Here is a 27,784-nt window from a genome sequence, read left to right on the forward strand (position 1 = left end):
CATCACTTGCAAATATAGTATATGATGAAAATGCAGAAGAGGTCACTTTTGTAAGTAATTCAATAATTCAGACAAGACTGAAAGGACTAAAAAGATGCTGGATGACAAGTGTCCAGGAGCAGATTTGTAAACACAGGGTATTACAGCCACATGGTGCTTGCCACAGCCTAACATGTTACCAGGATGCAGAAGACTCTGTTAGCTTAATCCAATTATGTGCATTCTCAGTCTGAGGTGTGATACGTTCTTGGAGGATATGAGAGTTTATTATCACACTGTAACGAGGAAGCTGGAGAACTGACAGACCCATTAAAAAGACAGGAGAAAAGAAGTTTGTGCAGACTTTGAAAGCAAAAGTTGTTAAATAAAACATGGATGGTGTGGGCACCTCTCGCAGCCCCCGCAGAGGCTCTTGTCTGATTATTCTTGTCATAACCAGGTAGGTGTGAGGAGGAGGAGGAGAAAAGCATCTTTATGCAAGACTACAGTCTCGCTGTGCAATCTCCGCGAAGGAGCCTGTAAAGCATATACAGTATGTACAGAAGGGTCCCCGCTTGCCTTCTTCCTCCCTCTCTGTCGACTCCATTCCTCTCACTTCCTTTCATTCCCCATTAATCTATGATGGTGCCAAAATTAGCAGATGACTTGTTAACTAAACTTCACATTTTGGCCAAGAGGGATGTGGGTGAAGCAGCAGTGTTTGAATTAATAAGAGTTAGAAAAGATTTAAGAGATTGTGGAATTTGCGTCCTTAACTGATGAAACCTAAGTTAATACGACGGAGGATCAGTGTCTGCATGAAAGAAGAAGAGGCTTTTAAACTGGGGTCGACAGAATCTTAAATAAAGCTGAATTGATGCTCTTAATAGCAGTGTGAGCTTTGCCAAACACATTTTTGATGCATTAAAGTGCGCCGTCCAACTCTTAATATAGAGTAATATCCTCTATCCATTAACTGCAACACTTTCAGTATTGATCTGAAGAAGTTCAAGTTGAGTTCAGACACACAAACACCTCATCAGGTGCTACGTCAACTCTGGTACCAAATGAAACGACTTAAGTACCGCCTCAAAACGTTTAATCTAATAAACACACTGAAAAACAAAAACAGGAGGAGATGATGACTCCGCAGACCACTTCAGAGACATCACTGTCCTTGTGCATTAATTGAAATCATTAACATAGGATGTAGCATGCAATTCGTCTGCGGTGATCCTCACTAATTCATTCCTGACTTTATTAATAAACATCTTTTTTGGCTTTCAGCATTTTAATAAAAAAATAAATAAACTGGGAAAAAAGGGGGGAGGTAAACAAGAGGAAGATCCTCAAGCACTCTGCTTAAAATGCATATCAGTGTTTCTTTCTATATTTCAAGGACAGACTTATTTCATGGTATTAGCCTTAAGCAGTCCTCCTGATGGAAGCCCAGTGCTTCATTCTCCCAGATATTTTTCTCCCCTCCATGATGCCATGCGAGCTTAAGCGCTGTGCACATGAAAAGGTAAGTTCTAGCGCCATGAATAATGCACATTGTTTGCTGTGAAATGTGAAAGGAGCTGTAGATATCAGATTCACATAACGTTCAATGACTCCAGGATAACTGCCAGCATGAGCGGAGTAAACGCATAGAAGCCAAATATGATATGCACAAAACAAAATGTAGTACTGTGGAGGCCACAAACAATGGGAGCTAGCCCCTGGTAGAGGCACAGTTTTTTTTAATGTTATAATATATTTTCTTGATATTGTATTAAAAAAATAATAATGCTAATGAACAAGATACTAAATTATACTGCTGTTGTTAAGCTGAGAGTCCCAGACCAGGGAGACCATGGCTTTTTGCCAGAACAAGCAGCCCTCTTTCATCCCAGCACACTTAAACCTCATTAGAAAGGCTTCGAAAGATCCTCTCACTACAAAACCCATTTCAGGCTAATTAAAATGATTTGTGAAATTAAACATAAAACATAAAAGGGCCAAACATGAACACACAGACAGCTTTTTCATCACATTTTGTGCTCACAAAATGTGATGAATGTGAAAAAAAAAAAAGAAACGCAACCCACAGAGAACTAAAAAACCACCAACAATGCAGGTAATTTATATCACTTTATAGTGTTACAGTTCTTTTGTTTTTTTAAAAAACCATAATGATAACTTATGTTATAAACTCTTGCAAACACTCAAAAGAAATTAAACTTTTGCAATTTTACCCTAATGACCATCTAGGAGTAGCTGACATTTGAGACAATTGACATTCTAGAGCTGTGAATGTCCCAGTGCATACAACCCTTCAGAAGATGAAGAAAGCTCATGCCATTGACCCCTTAGTTTTTAAATCAAACCTTAATTTTAAAAGGATCCAAGATGAATTCAATGTATTTGAAAGCTGGTATGAAACCCCACCCTCCCCCCGAAAGAAACAAAAAAACCACATTCATTCAACTTAGTTTTGATTTATGCATTTCACCTCTGCCTCACCTGCAGTGGCTACAGTGGGGCCTGCCCCCAGTGTGTGTACCACTGTACTAGAGTGTGAACATAGGACTTTTCCATTGTGGATAAATGGTAGATTTTTAACTTCCATTTGTGAACATGGTGATAAAACTGTGTTCTGTGGATATCAGAAATCTTCCTGAGCCCATGCACTGACTTCCATAACAGAACTGTGTCCATTTTCAAAAGGGCCGAAACATCTCAAACATTCAGTGCAGGTTTTCAGCTTTGTCCCTTAAATACAGAGATGTCTCTGGATCTTTTAATAACTAGAACACACCCATGCTGTAGTATTGTCTGGCATGTTCATGATGACAAAAACTGATATACTTAATCACATTACAAAAAAGTGCAATTATGTAAGGGCTAGTAAATTGTTTATATGGTAAAAATGCAACATTTTAACCTGTTGCTAGGTTGGTGTGAGGCAACACCCAACGCCCACTGCTGATGTCAGAACACCTGATAAAGATAAAAACCTTTATGGGCCTAACACGTACCTGTGTGCCAAGTTTAGTTGCTCAACTCGTGATTGTGTAAGAGTTGGTAGCAAAAGAAAAAAAGAAACACAAAGACGGAGATTTTGTGTGTTATAGTAAGATATAATAGAGAGGAGATAAAGAAATTCAGGAGGTGAAGTCCTTCTGCCCAGATATCACCCCACCCCCTTATTTATTTAATGTGCTTTACACTATTGACTTTCACATATAGAGCTTAAATGATCAGCACATTCTACTCTTTCCCACATTTCACATACAGTCCCAATTTTATTTTGCACTTTTGTAATATTTGTTATACTTTTCTAATAAAAGGAACTATGACAAGTGACTTTGTATTGCTACAGGCTAAATGAATTTGGTAAAAACAAGAAGAGAGAAAAATGTTTGTCAAAAGTTTTAATCCTTCATTTCTATTTGTAGAGCTCTCTTATCACCACCCACTACTCCTTTTGATGTTTTGCAGCTGTGGGCAACTTCTCCATTAGCCTACATATGTGCACTGCATTGTGGGACAATAGTGTCCATCAACAGCACACTCAACAGCGATTTAGTATGCACACTGACATTTTTGAGCAATGCTTAATTTTGTCACTTTTTCAGCATGGACAGCCTCGAAAGCATGTTAACAGTATGCTGAATGGGATGGTGATACAGCATAGGTTATTTGAAAAGTGGTGTAGAGACTGGACTCTAAAGTACAAAAGCCCTGGATTTTCAATTGTAGAATACTTTACATTTAAATATAATGACATTCAACAAAAGATAACCTTTTATAAGTCACAGAATGTGATGCCGTAGGTATTTACCTTGATGGAGTTAGAGCGGCCATTAAAGGGCTCGGAGTTTGTGAAGAACTCCGTGTTGTGGTCCAGCCGTCCGTGACCTCCATACTGAACCGCATCTGAATCCAGCTTGATTTTGTATCTGGCAAAGATTGAGGTTAAGGCGCAATAGCAGTGGGAAACTAGCTTATGAGATTGAAGACCTAAGAAGCGCAGAAGGAGTTTTAGCACTAGTGCTTTTGGTGTGCAGATTTGGTTTAGCAGTGCTCAGCTGGTTTATACTCATTGAAATCCTCACATCCATCAGCATTCATCTCCTCCTCGCGGCACAGCACAGCGACAGTGCGGAGCCCAAACACACGAGGAGAACGCTGCCTGAAATTAACATAAATAGAGAAGCGATTCAGCCATGGCTCAACCATCCAGCCTGACAGGCTAATTTATCTAATTCACTGCATAAATAATGAATTTAATCAGAAAAAGTGATCCAAATGAGTGACAACAGATACACACGAGAGATCATAAAAAATACTCTCTCCTCCTCTAGGATTTGTTCATATTTTGTTGTTTTACAACTTGACAAGAGACGAGACTGATTTAAGTCAAGTACTCAGCAAATCACTGCAGACTCATCGAAATATATCTAAATAACACTGAGTTAGGCAAGTCGTTGAGCCCCCTCAAGCTGGTATTTAGCATATGTACAAGAGGCTACTTGTTTAAAATTTGCTACTAACAAATACTGTACTGAACACTGCAACCAGTTGTGTTTTTTAGTATACAAACACTGTATGTGGAAGATATATTCTTTTGTACACTGACATTAAGTCTTTATCAGTTGAGGAATCAGAGAGGGTGAGGAGATGTTGTGATTTACTGTGCTAAGACATCAAATCAAACCTCAGATTTCCTTAAAGAAATAGTCAAGAGGAAAACTGCCGGTAGTGTATGTATGCATGGTTGAAAAGTGAGGATAATCCTTTACCTTCCTTCTGTGCTGTTGTTGTACAAAAGGACTCAAACTTTTTTGGGCTGAATTATTGCAGCTGCTTAAACTTGGTCATCAAGAAATCTGCATGCTCTTTAAAACAAAGGAATATGGAAGGATAGTGGATGAAATACAATATGCAAGTCTTTCTATGTGTTGTAGTGAGCATTTCAGTATTTACTTTAGCATCTAGTCACCTTTGTGGAGACATGCTACAACATTAAACTGATTACATGCGTAATTATGCCCTTCAGCTGAAGCAAATGTAGAACTAACATCTGATGTGATATTAAAATTGTTAAGAGCCAGAATCAATCCTCCATGACTTTTAGAAAACTCCTCCTTCCTACTTGACATGAGCATGTTGTTACTTGACAAGAAAAAAAAGAAAGAAAAAAAAAAAGACTAAGGATGGGTGTCAGGATCAGTTGCAGGGCTGTTATTAATGTCAGAGAAAATATTTTAATACTTTAAAAGCTAGATTTAAAAAATCAAAGAAAGTGCACTTTGGCAAATATGCATGAAGATATAAGATATACAATACTTTAGAATTTAGTCCCCAAACTTTCTTGTGAGTTTTTAAAGTGTTCTTGAACACCTTGCACCTGATCATTTCATAAAACAGTTCTTTTTGCACCAACAAGGTAATTCCTAAAGTGTCACTAGCTGGAAACAGCATACTTTTGCATGTCCTTGAAAAAATAAAGAACATTGGACAAGTAGAGAACAAAAAGAACAGGCAGGCCTATAAAACTGTCTACAGCAGATGAACAGTATCTGAAAGTCATATCCTTCAGAAACAGGGAAAGAAATCCAGCTAAATCTGACACAGGACCTGAGAGATAGATCTGGCCTTTTAGTTGATCTATCTACTTTTCATTTAAGTGTCATCAGAAATGGTTTCAATGAAGGGTGGCTGTCAAGAAAACATTCTTAATAGAACAGGGAGAAAAAGGCTAAAGTATGCCAAATTACCGAAGTTGCCAGAAGTGGCAACAGGTCCTAAGTGGTAAGTCAAAATTTGTAAGTTTTGGTCCAAATCATCATCATCAGCAGTACAGAAGAGATTAGAAGAGAGGTACAACAGTGAGTATTTACAGCAATCTGTAAAACATGGTGGAGTCTGTCATGGTTTGGGACTGCGTTTCAGCTGTTTGAGGTCCTGTCAAAGTTGATGTAATTATAAAAGCAGGAATGAGTTTGAACCAACATGGAATACCATTTGGAAAGTGTCTGATTGGCAACAGTTTCATTTTGTAGCATGACAATGACCCCAAATACACTGCCAATAGAATCATATCAGGATACAAAAACACACAATGGAATACTACAGTCATTGATTGGCCTCCCCGGAGCTCAACATTATTAAAGCAGTGTTGGATCATTGTGACAGAGAGCTGAACAAAAGACAGTCATCATCCAAAGAATAGCTTTGAAAGTCCTAGAAGCCTGTTAACTATTCCTGAGGACTACTTAAAGAAATTGGAAGAAAGCTTGCCTAAGAAAATTCAGGCTGCCTTGAGGAATAAAAATGGTCCTACCAAATATTGACTTTCATGCTCCACTCAACCCATTTTCAATTCAATTCAATTTTATTTATACAGTGCCAAATCACAACAATATAATATAATTTATATTGTAAGGTAGACCCTACAATAACGCATACAGAGAAAAACCCAACAACCATATGACCCCCTATGCGCAAGCACTTTGGCGACAATGGGAAGGAAAAACTCCCTTTTAACAGGAAGAAACCTCTGGCAGAACCAGGCTCGGGGAGGTGCGGCCATCGCTGCGACTGGTTGGGGTGAGAGAAAGAAGACAAGATAAAAGACATGCTGTGGAAGAGAGCATTAATAGAGAGATTAATAACAAGTATGATTCAGTGCAGAGAGGTCTATTGACACATAGTGAGTGACTCCTAGCAAAATATAAAATGAGGGGTGACCCAAGACTTTTGCAAAGTCTTAAAAACTTCCCAACATGCAAAGGTTAGCCTTGCTCTTACCAGCCAGAAATCCTTAGTAGCTACCATGTCTACCCTGATTCTCCATGCATAATGTAAACATCTGTGCATATTATCGTGTATCGCAGGGTTGGTAGCTATAAAGATTGGTACTATAGGGAAGGAAAAAAACAGGACAACGGGATAAACATGTAAACAGCCCCCTAATTGGCTGGCTGAATAATCACCTTATCGACCCATAGGCGACATTCCTGAGTTTAAGCATGATCCTCAAACGCTGCCTCATTCTGCCCAAGAGCCTGGAAAATTCTGCTTTTGCTGTCTGCTTGTCTGCTTTGATAGTGATGATTAAAAAGAAGCTCTCCTCTGTGCATTGTTTTTGCTCAAGAGAAAGATCCCTTCCTCCACACCTTCTCTGCTCAACTTGCCACTATGGTGATTTATTGACAGAGCAAATTCATTTTGCAATAGAAGCTTTGCAGTACCTATCGAAAAAAAACCAGAGAAATATTCTCTCAGGCATTATAATGCGTCTGGGAAACTAGGATACGTGATGTGATGTGTGAAAGTTTAATCTTTCTAATACAAATAACACCAAGAAACTTCCCAACTGAGTGAATGTAATAAGGCTGTGAACTGTAAATATTCCACTAGCATGTTTCAAAACTGAGTTGGAGTGCGAGCAGCACTGCAGCACTCCTTCCTTTATATACACATACAAAATTACATACATACACACACACAGCACAGTGTGTATGCTGAAAATGCACAGTTAAAGTAATTCACAGTTCCCTGGCAAAGTTCTCTGAAAGGAAGTGAAAACTGGCACAAATTGGTAGTTGGATGCTTTGAGCGATTACATCTTTGTTAGTGGCTACAGATGGCTGCAACAACAGCTTACAGTATTTTAATCAATACAGCCTCTGTGAATAAAGGAGAAGATTAAAGAACACAATCAATTTTGCCCAATGAGCAGAAAGGCAGTCTGAAGCTAGATGATTCGAGTCATTGATGACCTGAAAACAATCTCGCCATGGCCACGATTGCAGACCAAGCTACCACTTAGTTTCTCCATCAACTCGTCTTTTTTTTTCCCAGGCCATATGAAAGTAATAGCACCCTGGCGAGGGTAAACAAGAGCTGAGCGAGCTGGATGTGCACATCTGAAGAATGTGGCATGGCCTTGTAAGCCTTCTAAATAGTGTATCTAGCCTTTTCAGAGTCGATTTTTACCCTGCTTGCTGCTCAGCTGGTGTAAGTTTCATCAGAGTGGAAGAAATTATTCCTTTGTGACCGAAAGTGTTGAGGCAGCTCGAGCCAACTAGCAGCTGAAACCCAATCTGATGCAAAGTAGAAGCTTTAAAGAATATCGCTATAAAATAAAATAAATAGATAAAAATAATAAATTATTGTTTAAATTTGATGACTTTGTATTAAAAAAACATGACGCTTAAAAGTATGTTTAAAGAGTCTCTAGCAAAATTGGTTTTGTCCTTTTTTTTAAATTGTTTACTTTCATTTTTAAACTTGGGGGTTATCCAACACATTTGGCACACTTTTAATAAGGTAACAAAGATTTATTTTTCATTCTTAAGTTATCATTATATATAAAAGAAATGTCTATTACACATTTGGAGAAAAAATATGCTGTTCCTGAGGGCTTTGAAGCATAAGATTGTTTAAATTTAAAGAAAGCATAATTTTTGTACTCAAATATTATTAATCTCCCTTCATATTCTATGGTTCATTTAGAACCATAGAACATAATTATTACCTGAACTAACATTCAGTTCATGTACTGAACGCTGGGATCACCTTGTAAATTGTACACTTTTAGAGTTTAGCCTTTACAAAAAAAAAAGACTTTATATACTGAACAGGAAAGTCATTGATTCTGGATGACTGAACTGACTAACTGGCTTTATGAACATCTTAAATAAGTGTGGTTGGTAGGTGACTTATGTATTCCTGTCAGTGCATCCTTACTGTAAATTGTACCTGAAAAGGTTGCAGCATAAAACCGTAGTACATGTTACAGAGGTTTAGTGGGATGCAGATGGAATACAGTTTATTTTCCTTATAGTTGTAAACAATTTATTCAAACTGTTTGGCTTGTTTATAGCCTCTCTTATCACCTGGCTGCTCACATTTCTTGCCTCAGTATACCTTTGATAGTAATCAGTACGTTTCCAGAACTCAGGGATTACCTTATTGAGTACAATGTTATCATAAATATGAGAAATGATGGCCAACACCACAGAAATAAAACCAGAGGATTTAATTTTCTTTTAATGTCTGAAATAAAGAAGCTGCTCTATCCGTCTACACCATTTGAACATCTTCTGGAATCAGAGATTAAGCCGCCAGACTGATGAGGATGTCTGTGGATGATATCCGTTAGAGTTACAACCTAATGGAATACCACACAGCCACATCGCCATTTATCTTAAAGCAGTCTGCAGAGAGCTGCATTAAAAAGAAATAGATGTATAGTTCCTTTTTTCAGAAACCTTACCTGGGATATTATAGATAACATCAGAGCACGTTATTTTCGCTCATGCATAGTTAGTCATTTAGTGTCACTACACCTGTAGTTGAATTATCCCAAATGGCATTCCAGGAGCAGCTCAGACAGGAAAGTAAAAATGATGACCTGACACAATTGCAACTGCCTATTGGCACAGTGTAAATCAAAGACCAATCAGCACTGACAGGTACAGCTTTCATGACGGGATCCAACTGGGATTTCAAATACTCTAACCAGCCAGATAAAGACCACTGCCTGAAGAACGTGTCCACCACGATTCGGAGAGAAAATAAAAAAACTCACTGACGGTTTGAGTGCCTGTCGAAAACCTGACATTGACTGCATTTTAATGGCCAACAATTTTATAGGCGAAGTGCTTCGCTTTACTTTCACTGCAGTTCTTCTTGGAGAGAAACAAAAACACACATCCTAAAGAGAACAATTAGAAAGTTGGTCTAAGAAAAATCTGACGACGTCTTGCGGTTATGGAGGCTCGGATTTTGATGGATTACTATACTGAAACATGTAATTATTTTAACATCAGCAGTTCTGGAGTTACTGCAGAGTACTGCAACTAAGGTAACATCGTGCTTATTTTTGTAACCGACTAATAACATAATTATGGAAGATGCCGGAAAGAATAAGCACCTGAAGATCGATTTAAATGCCACGCGGTCATGCAACATGAGACCGAGGGCCACAGAAGGTTTTTTTTGCTAGAGAGGAACACCCTCTGATATAATATGGTACTTGCTGTATTGCTAAAGGAAATGACATCCTGTATTGGATCAATTTTCACTGGTGCACAGCATGGTCACCTGCATCTAGCTATTATTTCCAGATACCGCAGTGGTGTAGAGCTCCACCGTGACATCCCTGACCCTCACACAGGTAGAAGAAAGTTTAAGTATATGACGGCTGAGTGTAATGAAAAAGCACTTTTGGACTCTTTGAGCTTGTCTTGTTTACCTCCTCTGCCTCTGAGTGGCACTTTCATCTGTCTTCTAGCCTAATTGGATCCTCTGCACACATTCCCATCGGAGGATCTGCATCTCCTCATACACACGGCACATTTACCTTCCTCACACACAGAGCACATTTGCCTTTATGTGTTTACCGCCTCTCTGTATAATGACAGGCAAAGCTTTGCCCTCACATTTATTTGCATTTCCTCTCAACCCACCCAGTGTCTGAGGCCTCTCCTTAAACATCAAAAGAAGCACCAGGAGGAAAAGATGTGGTTGCATCTAAATGAAAATAAACCCTCAAAAACGATGTTGCCGACACTGTGAAGCAAGGCTATTAGTGCTTTGCCCAAGATTCACCCCATCAAGGCAGAGTAAAAACACAAAGCAGAACGTACAATTACTGCACATCAAACACGCTTACAATTAAAGGATGATGTTAAAATATTAGATGTTACTTCTGTTGGTTTTTAATAATTGAATAAACTTGATTAATGTCTTTTCTTACTATTCACATTTAATAACATGTTCATTAACTCTTACAATCAATTCGATGGTAAAAACGTTATAGCCACTGTGTTATTTATGCTACTAAGATAATGTCACCTAAACATTCCCTGTATGTGACCTTATATAATAAGTGCAAATAACATAGCTTGGCAAAATACTGTACAATTCCCACAGAAAACATTTTTGATTGCGATAATAGTGTTTTCTATTTATGATGTTCTATTACAGTTTGACAGAGCTTCATTATTTCATTTAGCCAGAGGCAACCACTTATCCATCTAAATAAAATAAAAATGATGTAGAAATAATAAGAATAACTCCTGTTTAATACCAGCCAATCGAATCATTACCATCTGATTGAATTTCTCATGTGTAATCATTTAAACTGCTGGCATCCAGACAAAAAAAACCTACCAAACTCCGTCTTGCATTTTGACTCACCATCACATCATTTAAGTCGTAGCTGGAAATGCATCACAGCCTCATATCCATCCGGGAAGCTGTTGGTGTGAGCTGCAGTGGGCCTCATAAGGGAGTGATGTCCGTTATAATAAATACAAATCTGTCAGCTTCCTGTCCCCGCTCACATTCCTGATCATTAAGCCTGCTGTAATCACAACTGTGGGACTCATTAAATTTCTGACAGCCAATACCGCTAAAGAGAATGCTTTCTGAATCATTGGGCTCTGCTATTACTTCTCTCTAATAGCATAACAACACTACTATAAACAACCAACTCATATTCCCCTCAACAGCAACTGCTAAAATTATATTACAAAAGTCCTAGCTCTAGAGAAAACACTGCCATTAAAACTGTGAGTCTTTACAGGATACATTTACTTTTAACAAGTCTGATCCACTTCTCAGTCTAAAATCTTCTCTTATTAAATGCACTTATGGGAGTTTTATGTAGAGCCGTGTTATTCTTTCAAAATTGTTAGTAGTTAATATTGCAGGTGATGTAGCATTAGAAACTCATGCACAGCTTATAATCCATTCATCCATCCATATAACTATTTGGCCCAGTAGGGTCATGGGGCTGTGAGTGTAGTAGCTAGAGCCTATCCCAACTGACACTGGGTGAGACACAAGGTACATCCTAGACAGGTTGCTAGGCTATCGTAGGGCTAACAAAGACAGACAGACAACCACTAACCAATTAAGCTAACAAGCATGTCTTTCGACTGTGGGAGAAAACTGGAGTCCCCAAATAAAGCTCACACAGTCACAGTGAGATGACATGCAAACTCTCCACTACCCTACTACATAGCCAACATGTGGAAATCAGCTACTATTAAATAGTCTGCTACACAGTAGGAGAGTATATGTGCAATCTGGAATCCGACTGGCTATTCTGTTGCCTTAATCTTCAGGGACATCACGGGGCTTCCACTGTGTGCAGGGGATTTCTAAATCGATGGCTTAGTTTTGAAATTACATTTCAGCAAATTGACACAAACTGGTTACTACCATGGAACCAGTTTGTGTGTAAGTGTGTTTGGATTGCAAACAGAAACCCCAAAACAAAAGTTTCTCTTTCTCTCTCTACATATATTAATGAGCAGATATCTCTTTATAGATGGTTCATGTACACTAGACATTTGTCAAGTGAAATCTGTAACCCACAGCAAACTCAAAGGAAGAAACTGAGATGAATCAGCTCTGAACTGGTGTGATAAAAATACTACTTTTTTGGAATAGGTCACACACAGTGAAGCTGGCAAAAGAACAGAGGCTTATTATAAAGTCCCCATTCACATGAAAAATTCACCCATTATACGCCTCCCGTTACGTGGCATTTGTTTAATACTGCAGTGCCCAGCAGTCTAAAACTTAATTTATTGACTATATTTAAGACCAAAAATAATTTGGTTTGGATTTGGAGTTTTTGACATTAAAAAAAAAAAAAAAATACAGATATTGCCAGCTGTTTGTTTTAGTACATCCATTTTTAGTACAAATGGAGAACGGAGTTACTGGCAGTGCTCGAGTTTTACAGAATAGCCAGAGTTGAGAGGATGTATCCAGCAGGGTAAAATAATGTCAACAAAAGAAGCACAATCCCAAAACAGATCATATATTCTCTGTGAGCTTTCAAAGTCAAGCTGTGCAGGGTGGATCGTGTATTTCCCAGCTTTGCGTCTGAGTCTCCCTTTTAACAGTCAATTACTGTCTTGGTTGAAATATTGTCAGTTAGTGATTTGTCAAGCTCGAAAGATTAGTCGTGTTATTATATAAAGGAACTAACTAACAAGGACAACATTACTCTGAGAGGCACTGTGGCGTAACAAAGGAAAGCCACAGTCTGAAGATTTAAAATTAAAACAAAATTTAAAAAAACACATATGAAGGATACTTTCCTGGAGCTTCTACAGCCACCCTGTAGTCCTGGAAGCTCTTATTGGGGTGGAAGTTGAAGATAAAGAGCACATTTGCCCTGTCAAACACAATGACCTTGTCCTCTTCATGCTTGGCACTGACAAAGGCCTGGAGGGGGAAAAGAGAGAGAAAGAAAAGCTAATAAAGTATTTCTTCATGAATAGTCATTACCTTTCTCATCTTGGATTTAGAGAGTTATAATGGAGCACATTATATCAGTGGACTACACATTTCCAAACACACTAAGAGACATTCCCACATCAAATTTTGGGTGGCAATCATCAGCAGAAAGCAGCGGCCCTGGGTAGCGCAAGGCAGACACTGTCAGCCCTAGACAGCTGCACATGATAAAGCCGCCACTCTCCTGTGGAGCGAGCTACTGTTAACGTGTCATTAGCAGAGATTATCAATGTCACCCCACCCCCTATTTTTAGTGCCTTGTTCCCCAAGCCAATTTCAGGGCAGCAAATTCACGGCTGAACGAGAAGATAAGCACCCCGACAACTGGACCAGCAGAGAGGATGGAGGTTAAGAAATGAGCTGACAGTCTGGAGTCTTTTCCCAAGTCCATTTCTACATGAGAACTCTGCAAAGTCCAAGTAAAGCCAAGTTTCACTGACCGGCAGTTTAATCTGAAGCCATGAAGTCTTGACCAAATTAACACAGCTAGTCATAAATAAAAATAAGCATTAAATGTCAATGTAGTCATCTGGCTTCATGGTTTAGGAATATATTCTGATTATAGCCTAATCTGTAAATGTTCATGGAAAAATAAAAATTATAATGTAATAATTTTCAAGTGTGGAACAAGAAAAATACCTATTTAGGAGGCCAATAAATGGTCGCCCGATATGAAAGCAAAACCCTCTAGTATGACATTAGGTCACAGTCTGTCAAATTTCTGTCACTGCCAGCAGAATCCCCCTGATTGGGAGCTGTTTTGACTGAAACTTAGCCAGGCAATAAGAGCTTATTTTTGAAGTCAGCAATCTGAATGAGTAAATTTTTGCTAGTCCACTGCTAAAATCCAATATTTGCACAAAATGCTATCCTCTTCTCTGCTCCCTTTTCTTCACTAGAACTTATATTAAGTCAGCTGCAGTCCAGCGCACCCAGCGCAGTTGGCAGAAAAATTGGATTTAACTTTGGATATGCCACAGGCAAACATTTTCCGTTTCCGGAGAGATAGGAGACATCGAAAATACATTTGAAGATGTAACCTGCTGCTGGAAAAGGCAAAAATAATGATTTGACTTTTGCCCCCAAGGTTTGCTATTGAAAACTATGTGAATGAATCACTGCCTCATGTCCAAACTGCTGATTCCAATGACCTTATTATTAGGAAAAAAAACTATGCAAAGTGCCTTTTTCCTGATTTGCTGGATTTATAGACCATTTTTACGATTTCCATCAAAGACGGACTAAAGTTTCATTGCAAGCGGTTAAAAGCATCTTGGGTATTTCTAATGGTTGGTGTCAGAGCTATAAAATATTTTGCTTTATTTGCTAGTGTATGCTGCTTTATTGTAAAATATACTCAGAGCTGCACACCTCAAGGAAGAGGAGTTTTAGTTCAAGTCCAAAAACTTTGGCCTTTTAAAACTCACAGATGCACATCTTCAAAGACATGTGCACAAATCTCACTTTTCAGCAAAGTCCCTGCATGTTTCCATTTCTGCTTAGTTCATTTACACCTGGGACAATAAGGAGAACTGCTGACATATCAGCTTATGCTTCTTGTTTTAACTACAAAATGCCCTTGGATCCTTCCACTACAGTGAAATATTGAACTAACCGAGCTATAGAATTTTCCCCACTAAGAACAATTACCTTGGCAATGTCACTGATGAGCCCTACAAAGGATTTTGCCTCATCTGGTTATTATAGCAGAATCTCTGAACAGTTATTGGCGTTATCTGCGAATGATGTTCCGATGTTCTTTTTGTGATATTGTTTCATTCTGCGAATACGAATTTCTTGTCTCAGCTGTTTCTGTGTGCACAGACACTGGAACACAGGGTCAGCTACACAAACCACTAGAGCTGATTTATTATCTCTTGTCTGGTCTTCAGGGCACTTACTCAATATCTTATGAGTAGCTTAAGTTTTACATAATGCCTATATTGATTAACGCCTCTACTTAGAAACTTCTTTTTTTTTTTAAAAGATAATATCTGTGTGTACTAATCCTACATGCTATTACAAGTAAAAGACAGGCATATATACACATGAATATAAGGCCGCGTCCATGAAGGCATAGGGATGCATTCGTGCATAGAGCATTGGTTACTTTGAAGGTTTTAATGCTATATTAATTAAATGTATTAATGTTAAACCACATGTTTATATTTTGGAGCAACATATCCTGCTTTTTCTACACAAGTACTTGCTTATTTCAGCAGGATAGTGCTAAACTGCATTTTGCATGTACTGCAAAAGCACGGCTCCATATTAAGATCTGAAATTCATACCTGTCACTCAGTGACAAATATTTTGATATTATCCAGAGCCAACAAAGGATGCCTCAAATCTTATAATAAAAACTTTGAAAACAAGTGGTCTCCTCATACTTCAAACGGCTTCCTGTACAAGTTGTAAGAAAAGAAGACGTGATACAACACAGTGATAAACATGCCCCATTTCCCCATACTATTTTTAATGTGTTTCTGGCATCACATTCATGAGTGTATATTGCTAAAAACAAAACCATTGTATTATTTAGAAATATGGGGCTTATATGATAAGCAAAATATATTTAGACATGGATCTGGACTCAATGGTGGCCAATCCATGTGTGAAAACGATGTCTCGTATATCTTCAAACTCTGGGCATGATGTCTGCTGGTTTATTTGTTGGCACATATTCTGATTAGTTGATTTATAAACTTAGATTATAGCAGCAGAAACAGGCTATCATTACTCACCAAATCTGTCAGTTTGCTGTCAGTGGACGTGTTTCGCAGTATCAGGATCACCCGTTTGATAAATCAGACTAAAACGGACAGTCAGGATTCCAAAAAAATAAATAAATCTTTGCTGCCGTCCTGCCCTCCATTCAAGAGTTAAACAAATCCAAAATCAGATATCTGTAGAGTTTCTTTCCGCAGCCTATGACTCTGTCAAGACCTCATGTAAATACTGTATATACAGTAACCAGTTATCCATCCCTTATTTATTCCATAATGATTCTAGCAGTTTTGCACGATTGCATGTATAAATCTGGTAATATGCTATATTGCTGTTGTTATATTTAATGTTCTTCCTTACTCTTTTGATGATATTATATACTATTGATCATAAGACATCCCAACATATTTTCTTCCTTAGCCAGATTGTTCCTTAGTGTTCGTGACATAAATACATCTCAACAATCTGTCAAAACCTTTCAGATATTTGTTTGGCAACAAAATGTACAAAGTGAAAGTCTAATCACATATGCATGCTCTTTGACCCTCGATAAGACACATACTGCTACATCTGGCTGAAGAGCACAGCACAACTGCTATTATAGACCTCAAACATCATTTATGTTTGAGATGTCTTAAGTGTACATTATATAGCTGTGATCTACTGTATGATTTTACATTAAAAGCATAGAACCAAGAAAAACAGCACCCACAGTATGCAGCAGGTCAGCTCTCGTGCCAAATGTATTCACTTTCCCTGCCAGCAGCATCATTTAGTATCAGCATTCCCTCTCATTTACCCAAAAGGCAGCACACAAATCAGTAAGGCTGTGCTTTTCCTTTGCCTTACCTCCAAAGCTCTGTCTCTCATCTACTTCTAAAGGATGTAGGAGCCTCCAGTAAGTCAGAACACACTTTTGACTGATAGACCAATATGCAGAAATTATCCGTGTGAACCAGGCATGTCTCTAATTATGCCCTCTGATATTTTTTTCTACTCTGCTGCATTTGTCTGTCTGTCGAGCAGCACTCCGCAGGACAGAGTGTAACATAGCAAGGTGAAGTAGCTTTAATCTGGGGACTGATTCCCAGGGATGTGAGGGAAGGTATTTTTGAATCAATTACACACACTCACTTCTAATCCCTGTCAATTTAGCCAAAGTCTCCATTTGCATTATCCCATTACTTTGCTACCAGCACCTCAAGAGAAAAAAAAACATTTTTTTCCTTCTCCCATCGGCTTCAAATGCAGGCAAAGACACAAGCTTCAGGAATAGAGTGAAATCTATTACTGTTCAACCTGACAGCAGCCAGAAAAACAAGACATTTACAAAATGAACTCTAATGTGTGCAGGGAAGCTTTACAGGTATGTGAAGATAGTGAGCTGAGAATACATTTAATCTTGAAGAAAATAAACCTTTATCCGATTTATAAACAGCTGGTTGAGAAACGACAGGCTATTATTGTATATGTGTTTGAAAAGTTGCTGCAGCAATTTCTTTTTAATGCCATCTCATCACATTGCGTGCATAAAGCCTACTGTACAGTCAACGTGTGACGTTCTTACAGGTGGAGCTGCCAGCCAGCCGTACTTGTCTTCGGTACGGTTCATGTCCCGGTCAAAGGCGTAGAGCTGACGGTAGCGCAGGTGATCCATATCTACCAGGTTAAACTGCCGCCGGGCATAGTGGTAACTCTGATTGTTGCCCTCTCTGGGGAAATCCAACCACTCAGGATGGCCAAACTCATTTCCTGCAACACAGAGAATTTTATTAAAAAAGGTACATAATGAACAGAAAGGCACAGTCTTTGAATCAAAAGACCCTATTATACTGTCCTATATAAGGTGCATTTAGGGTTTTGTTCAATTTTTAACAAGATAAAAAAATAAAAAGAGAGCTCACACTTTTTTTCATAACCTGACCAGAAAATACCACTTTCCTGTTTTAAAGAGAGCCAAAATGCTCTTGCTGAATTTTCACCAAGTGACAATCATCTTATAACCCAAGAATCTGCCCCAAATCCAATAGCTTTCATTTGAGCTTCGCCCTTTCAATTTGTGCAAAATGAATTCACCAGGATACATTTTCATCATTAAAATTTAAATCTCAGTTCTTCATAACAATCCAAATGTTTCAACTTGGTGTTAAAAACAATACCAGGAGCTATTCAACTCGCACACAAATGAGACTATAATAAACAGATTCATCACTAGATCTCGCTCATCGCTGTTTAATTCGTGTTTGTGAAAACAATATCTAAATTACTGTCTTATTCTGCCACCTTTCAAATGCCTGTTTGTTCATTTCATCTTTTCCTCATCTTTCAGTTAATTAGGAGAAACAAGCTGAAATCTTCGGACTGCGCGCATTTAGCAAAACAGAACACACTCGGTGGAACTTTTCTGAAAACAACAGACCTGATGCTACTATCAAGACACGCCAGAAAGGAGATGAGATAATGAATCCGTCACTGGGTGTCATGACAACATCATAAAACAACAGCCAGGATAATTGAATTCCTGGCAGTAAAAGAAAGACAAACCAGAGACAGAAGATGATGGTAACAAAAATAAATAAATAAAAATAAATAAATAAGGAAAAAAAACCCTGAGTGATGGGATGAAGTGGAACAGACAGGGACTGACAGCAGATTTTAATGAAATACATTATGTAGGTGTTAAAGTAGTAGCAAACAATAAGACATGAACTGCCAACAGAACAAGCACACTGCAGCACTTGCCTAGGAATTAGGGCAGCACAGAGAGAGAGAGAGAGAGCGAGAGCGAGAGAAAGTGAGAGAGAAAGTGAGAGAGTGCCTTTTCTTCTGACATCTGCATGAATAACAAGCCTCCCACACAAGTGAACTTGAAATGTTAAGGAGAGAATTACACCTCAGCACCACCAGTCAAAAACAGACTTTCTTCCCTGCACTCCACCAAGAGGATTGTGTACACTACTTTATTGAGTATCTGAAATTCTTGTGCTAATTTTTCATATATTAAAAGCACAGAACCTATACTTCATTTAGTTGGAGATTAGTGAGAAAGTCAAACATTGCACATTACATGGATTTGACTTTAAATGTTTATTATGCGAAAAGTGCACAAATTAAAGTTGAAGCCTTTTATTTCCCACATTTTAATGCCGAATACTGTAATGAAAATGGTGACTACAGTTTTAGTATTCAATGAGATTTAGTTAGTGCTAATTGTTTTAATTCATTTATTTTTCTCAGTACTATTGTACAGGGTGTGTAATTCAGGGTGTGTATCAAAACTTTTAATTTTACACCAGTTGACCAGTCCATTTTCAGATATCATGGTCACAAATTACAATAGTAAGTAGGTGGAACATATAACACCATAAGCGAGCAGAAGAGCTAGTTAATTTTGTGGCAAATAAGTATAGTGTGCTATACACTCATTGGCCACTTTGTCACCTTGGACACCAAGGTCCTGTAAACTTCCTCAGAGATTTTGGTCCATATTGACATGATGATATTCTCACAGTAATTGCAGACTGATCATTTGTACATTCATGATGATGCAAATTTCCAATTCTACAAAGATCCTCTATTGGATTTAGTTCTGATAACTGTGGAGGCCATTTGAGTACAGGCTGTGCTGTTTAAATAATGTTTAGTTGGCACTAAGGGACCCAAAGGACACCTAGAAAAGATCCACCACAAGCAGCTTAAACTCTTTTTGGACACCAAATTCTGACCCTGCTATCCAAATGTTACAGCAGAAACTGACTCATCAGACCAGGAAACATTGTTTCAGTCTTTTGTTGTCCAATTTTTGCTCAGCCAGTGTGAGTTGTAGCCTAAGTTCCATGTTCCATGACACCCACTGTGATCTTCTGCTGTTGTAGCCCATCAGCTCTGACTTCAACATGTCGTGCATACAGAGATAGCTTGATTGTATGACCCAGAGAACTGAAACTCACTGGATATTTTCTCTTTTTTGGACCGCTCTCTGCAAACACTAGAGATAGCTGTGTGGGAAAATCCCAACATAGCAGTAGTTTCTGAAATAATCAGATCACCTCATTTAATACCAACCAGATTTTCTTTCAAATTTTGATGCTCGGTTTGAACTTCACAAGGTCATTGTAATGCTCACACCCCTAAATGCATTGGGTTTCTACCACGTGATTGGTTGATTACAGTAGATATCTGTGTTAATGAGCAGCTTTTCGAGGATCTATTCTGTACCTCATTAGGTGGCCAGAGATTGTATACAGGTGATGGCTTAGTTTCTTTTGGTGATGATCTTGATTCTGTTTACTAATTAATGAACAGATCCCGCATTGTAGATCTACTGAGACTGTTATCCACCGCCGCCCTGCGTTTTCATGAACTGAAATTTGCATGTTCTGCGTGAGCTATAGACTATAAACCTTTCTGGAAGGCCATGATGTTGATATCATCGGATTTCATTTACTCATGTCCATTGCTGATATTGATAATGTCAGTCTTGTTCCAATCTTGTCCTTACATCACTGGGAATTTGGTATGTGGAGTGAGAAAAGTTCCCGAGTGCTTTGAAGTTTAAGAGAATAAAGAGCAAAATTTATCCTTGTCACCTTCTTGAGTTTATTTTATAACACACCTGAAGCCAGTTTTCATCAGCCTGTGAGCTAAAGAAATCTAGGACTGTGTGAAGGCACTAATACAGGAAGTAAAGGCTCTCCTCTGGACATCATCTTTGTTTATTTTTTCCTCCTGTCTGTCTTATCAAGACAACTGGGCAATTCCTCCACTGATGTTACAGCTGCTGTAGGCTATGTCTTGGCCCTGGCCACGGGTGGCAATGGATATATCAGTTGGCATGAACTGCCCCTAAGCAAAAGGACAAGTTCTTCTGAGTGTTCTGCCTCCACTAGGGAGGCTACCTAAAATGTCTCTCCAGTGATCAGGTGTCTTTTGAGCCTTAGGGAAGAAATTGCCAGTTTTAAGACCATTCTTAATGCATCAACATTGGACCAGAGCCCCACACAAAGGAAAGACGATCCTTTCTTTGCTCAATAGTTACACGCTGCTGGAACGTTTCAAAACAAAGGAAGAAAAACAAACCAAAGACACTAATGAGCATTTAACTGAAAGGCTCGGACTAAGTGATGCAAAATGATATAATGCTTTTTGGAAGTGCTCCCACGCAGTAATTTCCACTACAGGATTATTGCTGTGCTGCTAGAAGGCTCGAAGATCACGGTCATTTACTATTGAATTCTTCCCTTGTCCCTTTTTCTTACTCTTTTGATGATATTATGTACTACTGATCATAAGACATCCCAACATATTTGCAGTTTTACGTAGAGATATGTTATTCTTTTCTCATTTGTGGCATTCAGTATGTTGTATTTGCACTCTGAGTAATTAAAAGATTACAGTACACATGAAGACATAGTGCTATCACATGTTTGGTAAGTGGAGTTGTTTTAAATAAGCATATTAATACATTTTCAGTGTAAAGAATGTATGACTTGTATAGAGAGAACTGGAGTAACATAAAAAATACATTGTCACCTCAGTTAAAATGTAAACTATGGATGAGAAGACTGTGCGGAATGAAATATATCATTCCTTCAAGAAAAGATACATATTTTATTGTACAAATGTCATCACAGTAAGCATATAGTAATCTCTGGGCCAATACATGTAAAAAGGCACAAAGCAACACTCTCAAATGTTTTAAACCCCTCAAGGAACTCCTTCGTCAGAAAGAAAGAAAAAAAAAAAATCTAAATTTAGATGTTACTTCACTGTCAAACGTCAATATTTTATGTCTGATGCATAATGTACTGTTTTGCTGTATCCACCCTCAGCCTGGCTCATCAACATCTACAGCACTTTTGAGTTCCTACATGTCCCACAATGATGATTTTTAACACACCCAAGGAAATGGCTGTCTGTGTTGCAGTATGTTGCATACAGTATGGGTAGGTGTTGGGAGTGAAAGCACCAAAAGAATCATTGTACATTTTTCTGGTGTAGAAAGGAGAGGAATGGATCAATGCAGTGGCATGCAATGCACAGTTCAGACTGCAAAAGCCAAAGAATCTGTTGTAATTCATATACCACTGAGAACACATCCACAAAGATACAAGCTACAAATGCTTTACACAGGTATTCCACCATGGGCAATGTGTATGAGAGTCTTTTCAGTTGTGTCACAGTTCAAAGCCAGTTTTGAGTATGTAGTGTACTCACGGTTGCAAAATTATTATCAAAGATCATGCATTATTGAGGGTCCTCCATAAAACATAGGGGCCCTGCAGGCCAAGGCAGAGACACTGGTAGCTCTGCTGCACCTTTACAGACTATTTCTAAATGTGACATTTTTAGCTTCGTGTCAAGACACTAAACCATAAAAAAATATATCGACACCTTTTCAATACATTGCTATTAAAATGACTAAAAAGGATTCTAAAGGCATTAATGGCCTCTAAAGCATGAACTCTACTGTCATTTTTGTATTGTAAAGAAACTTCGGTGGCTATTAAATTCATCATGAATATAGCACCAATGTAGGTTTCACGCAGGATGAATGTAACAAATATTAATTTCTTTTGTAACACCATTATAACAATAAAAAAAAACAAAAACAAACAAACAAAAAAAAAAAAACACTAGCTCATGACCAAATATCTGTAAACTGAAGATATCCACGTCTCTTATAGGAGACAACAAAGCATGCAGTGTGCCATAGCCATCTGAAAAAAAAGGTTTCTGTATCTATGTATATATCTATGTACATGTAAATAGAACAGCTGGTCATCATAGATGATATACTGCATGTACAGGCCAAAATGCATAAATGAAACAATTTTACTGTTGTACTATTTGCTGTTTGTAATCAAACTAAAATATAAATAATTTCCCCAATTTCAGACTGAAATTTTGCACATAACTGAGGGTTTCCAATAGTTTTTCAATGTTTACAGTTAATGCAAAAAAATATATATTTGGTTTTCACATTATCAGCAAAGATGTACCATACAGTACATGATGCACAACAGATCACCAAAACTGCGAAATGAATGATAACTTTGTGTTTACAGCTCTTGGTCTGCTTATAAGAAATAACAGTGAAGCCTAAATGGAATAGAACCCAAAGGAAACAATGGATTAAATTTCTGATTCAGACAGAAGGAACTTAACCATAGCTCTCAGGACTCATTCTCATCCCTGGGGTATAATACCCAAGTGTCTTAGTCTCTATACCCTTGGAAAGGTAGCAGTCTAATGCCTAAACCTGATAAGCGAGTCGATGTGAAAGTAAAAAGCAAGTAAAAATAAAGCATATAAAGCCCAAAACACAAAGGCCCCAATAGGAAGGGGAGCACAGTCACCTGCAACTTACACCACTGACACCACCTTTCCACTCTTCTAACTTAGGTATCTTAAATGGCACAGTTATCTCTCAGCAGCCAATACTGCCGATGCATCAAGCCACCAACGCCAAAGGACACCTTGCGCGTAATGGGGAGACGCAGGAGGCATCTGGCAAGATGGCATTATATTACATGCTGGGATGAGAAAGCATTAGTGAAAGCACAAGTGGAAAAAAAATAATTTAAAGAAGCCCTTACACCAGGCTGCACTTGCAATATTTCAGCATCATGTGACTTCATTTATTGCCACAAACTGCACAAATAAAACAACATGCAACAAAAATCTTCCCAGAAATGCATAATATTTTACTAACTTTGAGAAAATGTTTCAGTATGAATTGCTTTTTATTTATAAGCCAGCAGCATTAAGCTTGTCTTTGTCATACTTTTTTTCTCTGGCAGCGTGGGTGCCATATGGAAGCAGCGAGGGCACATTCAAACACCTGCACGCACAAAACACCAGGGTTAGAGAAAGAGAAAAAAAAACGTGATCTGCCTGCTAAGCTCTGTCCTAGACAGCAAAAGCCGGGATACTGGCTGGTGCTTTGATAAAAGCTCTTGAAAGAGCTACATTCATTAACGGGATAAGTGCACATGCCTCTTTTGCCTATTTACTTTCAGTTTTCCAGTGTTATTATTTTATAAAGTCTAGTGGAGATGATTGGTTTCCTGGAGAAATTGATTCAGTAACCTGTGGAAGCTTTTGACTCTTCTTTGATTTCAGCTTTAAAGAAACACATTAGACACACCTCCATTAGGTAATCATTTTCCTCTCCTCTACGATAACACGGCAAAGTTCCTCCCATATGCCCGCATTAATCACCATGATAATCACCTTCCTCTACCTCCTCACAGCTGAAATAAACCAGATAGCACATTCTGTTCAAGGATGAAATATAATGGATTCTCACCCTAATACACAGATAAATAAAATCCTAATAACGTATGAAAGGCAGGCTGTCTCATATGAAATATGGAGACGTGTTTTAGTATTATATAGATGGATTACTTACAAGGATAATACCACAAAGCAAATCTAGATTTGTTGGGTAAACTTCCACATACCCTTTAATACTCTTAAAAAGATAGAAAGCTGGTTCATTGTTCCACAACTGGGACGATAACTGTATTGGTCCTGCTGTATCCAAGGTTCAACTAAGGGATAGAGTCTATTTTCCGGTACCCTGGCGTAGACCATCCCAGGGAGGCTGAAGAGTGGGATTCAACTGAATTTGGAACATACCCTCCAACCCTCTTTCTTGAAAAGGAAAATCGCCACCCCAGTCCGCCAATCCAGAGATACTGGATTGATTAACACCGAGAAGACTAAGGAGCTCATCGTGGACTACAGGAGGAATGCTGACCCACATCCACCCATCCACATTAAGGGGACGGCTGTGGAGCGTGTGAGCAGCTTCAAGTTCCTGGGAGTCCACATCTCCAAGATCTCACCTGGACGACCAACTGCTCCAAGCTGGTCAAGAAGGCTCACCAGCGCCTCTTCTTCTTGAGGACTCTGAGGAAGAACCACCTGTCCTCAGACATCCTGTTGAACTTCTATCGCTGCACCATCGAGAGCATCCTGACCAACTGTATAACAGTCTGGTACGGGAACTGCTCCGCCGGACCGAAGGCGTTGCAGAGGGTCGTGAAAACTGCCCAGCGCATCGCCGAGCACCACTTCCTGCCATAAAGGACATCTACAGGAAGCGGTGTCTGAAAAGGGCTGGGGAAAATCATCAGAGACCCCAGTCACCCATCACATAGACTCTTCACCCTCCTGCCCTCTGGGAGGCGCTACAGGAGCCTCCGGACTAAGACCACCAGGTACCGGAACAGCTTCTTCCCCACAGCTGTCAGACTCCTGAACTCTGCCTCCTGACATCTGACCCACGTTAAACTCATGGACTGAACATACACACACCCACAACCACTAGCACTTTACCACTACTGTATAGTTCTGTGTAGATAATCATTCTGTACATACGATAATTTTTAATCCCACAACTGTTTATAACTTACATAGTTCACATTCTGTATAACTGTATATCTCAGATTTCTGTATAGTTTTTATTTTATATTTATATCCTGTTCATAGCCTGTACTCACTACAGCCTGTACATACTTATAGAATATTCATAACATACTTCACACTGTGTACATTATAACATACCATAATAGACCCATTTCTGTAATATACTTACACATCTCTATTATTGCTAATTTATATTGTAATATATCTATATCACGACTAAAGCACTTTCTGGATGGATGCAAACTGCATTTCGTTGCCCTGTACCTGTGCATGTGCAATGACAATAAAGTTGAATTCTATTCTATTCTATTCTATTCTAATCCTAACTTCCATGCAATGTCACAGAGGCATGTCAAACAAGACAGCCCTATAACACCCAGAGGTTTGAGTAGTTGCTAAGTAATCCCTTTTGTCCCCAGACTATGCTTGACCTGAAGACGGCACAGCACAGAAGTAGTCTTTCCACCAACCCTCTACACCCTCAGTTGAAGTCAGAAACACCATCTCATCCGCTTTCTTCATGGTTTGCCAGAACTGCCTCAAGACCAACCGAAAGTCTTGTTCCATGGCCTAACTGAATTCCCACACCCAACTCCAGAACCACAAGCCATCCAAGCTTCACAGGACTCCTCCTTCAGCCTGCTGGCTCCCTTTACCTCTGGTTTCCACCTGGCTCTGGCTCAGTTGCCACCACGTCAGGGGCCAATCATCTTACGCCCATAACTGTTTGGGTGTGCCATCATTGCCCGACATCCTCCCCCGCCATCTGATGCAATTGACCACGAGGTAATGAGCAGAGATGGGCAGTAATACACTTTTTTCAAGTAACGAGTAAAGTAAGGGATAACTATTGCAAAAAAAAGTAATAGATTAGAAAAAAAGTAATAGAAAAATAGATTTAGGGAGCAACAGGACTTAGTGCTGCAGAGTCTTTGATTTTATTTATTTTCTGCTGTGTTTTACTTGCATCTACTTGAAAGAGTGAGTGTAAAAACAAAAAAATATTTTATTTTATATGCTGGAATATGCAGAAAATAGGTTTAAATGTTAAACAAATTTCTTCAAGTCAAAGTCTGTTGCATATAATTAAATTTTTGCTTGATGCAATGTCCATAAAGTTAAAAGATTAAAACTTATAAAACAAGTTTTAAGAAGAGACTTTTTCATTTGATTACATTTTATATGATGGATTATGCAGAGAAAGTAGAATTGGGCAGAAAGGTCTATTGCTTTATTACCTATTCAGGTTGTGTATCATGTTTTTAAAAAGTAACTAAGCAACTACTTACTTTTGAAAATAAGTAATCAGTAAAGTAGCGGGATTACTTTTTGGAGAAGTAATCAGTAATTAGTTACTAATTACTTTTTTCAAGTAACTTGACCAACACTGGTAACGAGCACATAACTGCTCTGTTCCTGTCTTCCCCAGATTGTCCAATAAATTGATGATTTAAAACTCCAATACATGACACAGTGGCATACATATGTATTTTTCTGTTACAAGTAATTATTTACTCCTTCACGCTCTCTGAGTGCCCTCTGGTGACTAAACTACCAACACTTGCATGGCTGAAGGGTGTTTCTCCTGTTTCTTCTTGACCATTAAATGTTTCATTTATTAGATATTATAAATTCTGATGCCAATAGATAGACTAATAGATGCAGCTAGGATAAGCTTCAGTCTCATGCAACCCTGAATGGGATAAGTGGGTGGATGGAAATTTATAAATATCTAATACTTAAATATTTTTATATTATAACCTTTAAGTATTTTAGGAAAAAGTATACGTAAGCAGTTGTACTAAGGCAAGACTTTATACACATACTTAATGTTGGAACAGTGTCAGAAAGCTCATGGAGGCCCTAACAATGATATGATTAATGGAGGGCAACTATGTTTACACAAGGTTATGTCAGGCAGCTTTTCAGGTGGCACGTTCCATTACTCCTCTACACAGCTCTGCATCAGATAAGGGCTTGACAGTGACACAGTCCCCTCAGTAATTAGCAGCCCAAGAAGCAGCCAAGGATCAATCTGTTTTCCATTGGAGGGATTCTGGCAAAGTAAGATCAATGAGTGAATCAGAAGAGATCAGAAGGCGAGTCACAGAAGGTTTTAGATGCAATACAATAAATAAATAAATAAAACAAAGCTAGACATGATGCAATGATTATTTGCACCTGCTAGATTGATTTCTTGTTACTGTGTTAATATGCACTCCCGCTCCAAGTTTGTACATTAAATAAGCTTTACTGGTCCAACAGCAGAGATGGGACTGGCACATTGATCCCAAACCACAGGCCTCAAAGCACATTTAGCTCTCAG

General features: G+C 38.6%; 1 protein-coding gene across 1 annotated transcript in view; it reads right to left on the bottom strand.

The window, feature by feature from the left end:
• gbe1b (glucan (1,4-alpha-), branching enzyme 1b) overlaps positions 1-27,784 on the bottom strand; it is a 93,127-nt gene that overhangs the window by 8,899 nt on the left and 56,444 nt on the right. The window contains exons 13-15 of the mRNA XM_031751231.2: positions 17,591-17,775; positions 13,094-13,224; positions 3,806-3,923 (exon numbers count right to left, since the gene is read on the bottom strand). Coding sequence (XP_031607091.2) covers positions 3,806-3,923; positions 13,094-13,224; positions 17,591-17,775 — 434 coding nt within the window. The remainder of the gene's footprint in view (positions 1-3,805; positions 3,924-13,093; positions 13,225-17,590; positions 17,776-27,784) is intronic.

Source organism: Oreochromis aureus, linkage group 14 (genome assembly GCF_013358895.1).
Source record: "Oreochromis aureus strain Israel breed Guangdong linkage group 14, ZZ_aureus, whole genome shotgun sequence".
Classification (NCBI taxonomy): Eukaryota; Metazoa; Chordata; class Actinopteri; order Cichliformes; family Cichlidae; genus Oreochromis; species Oreochromis aureus.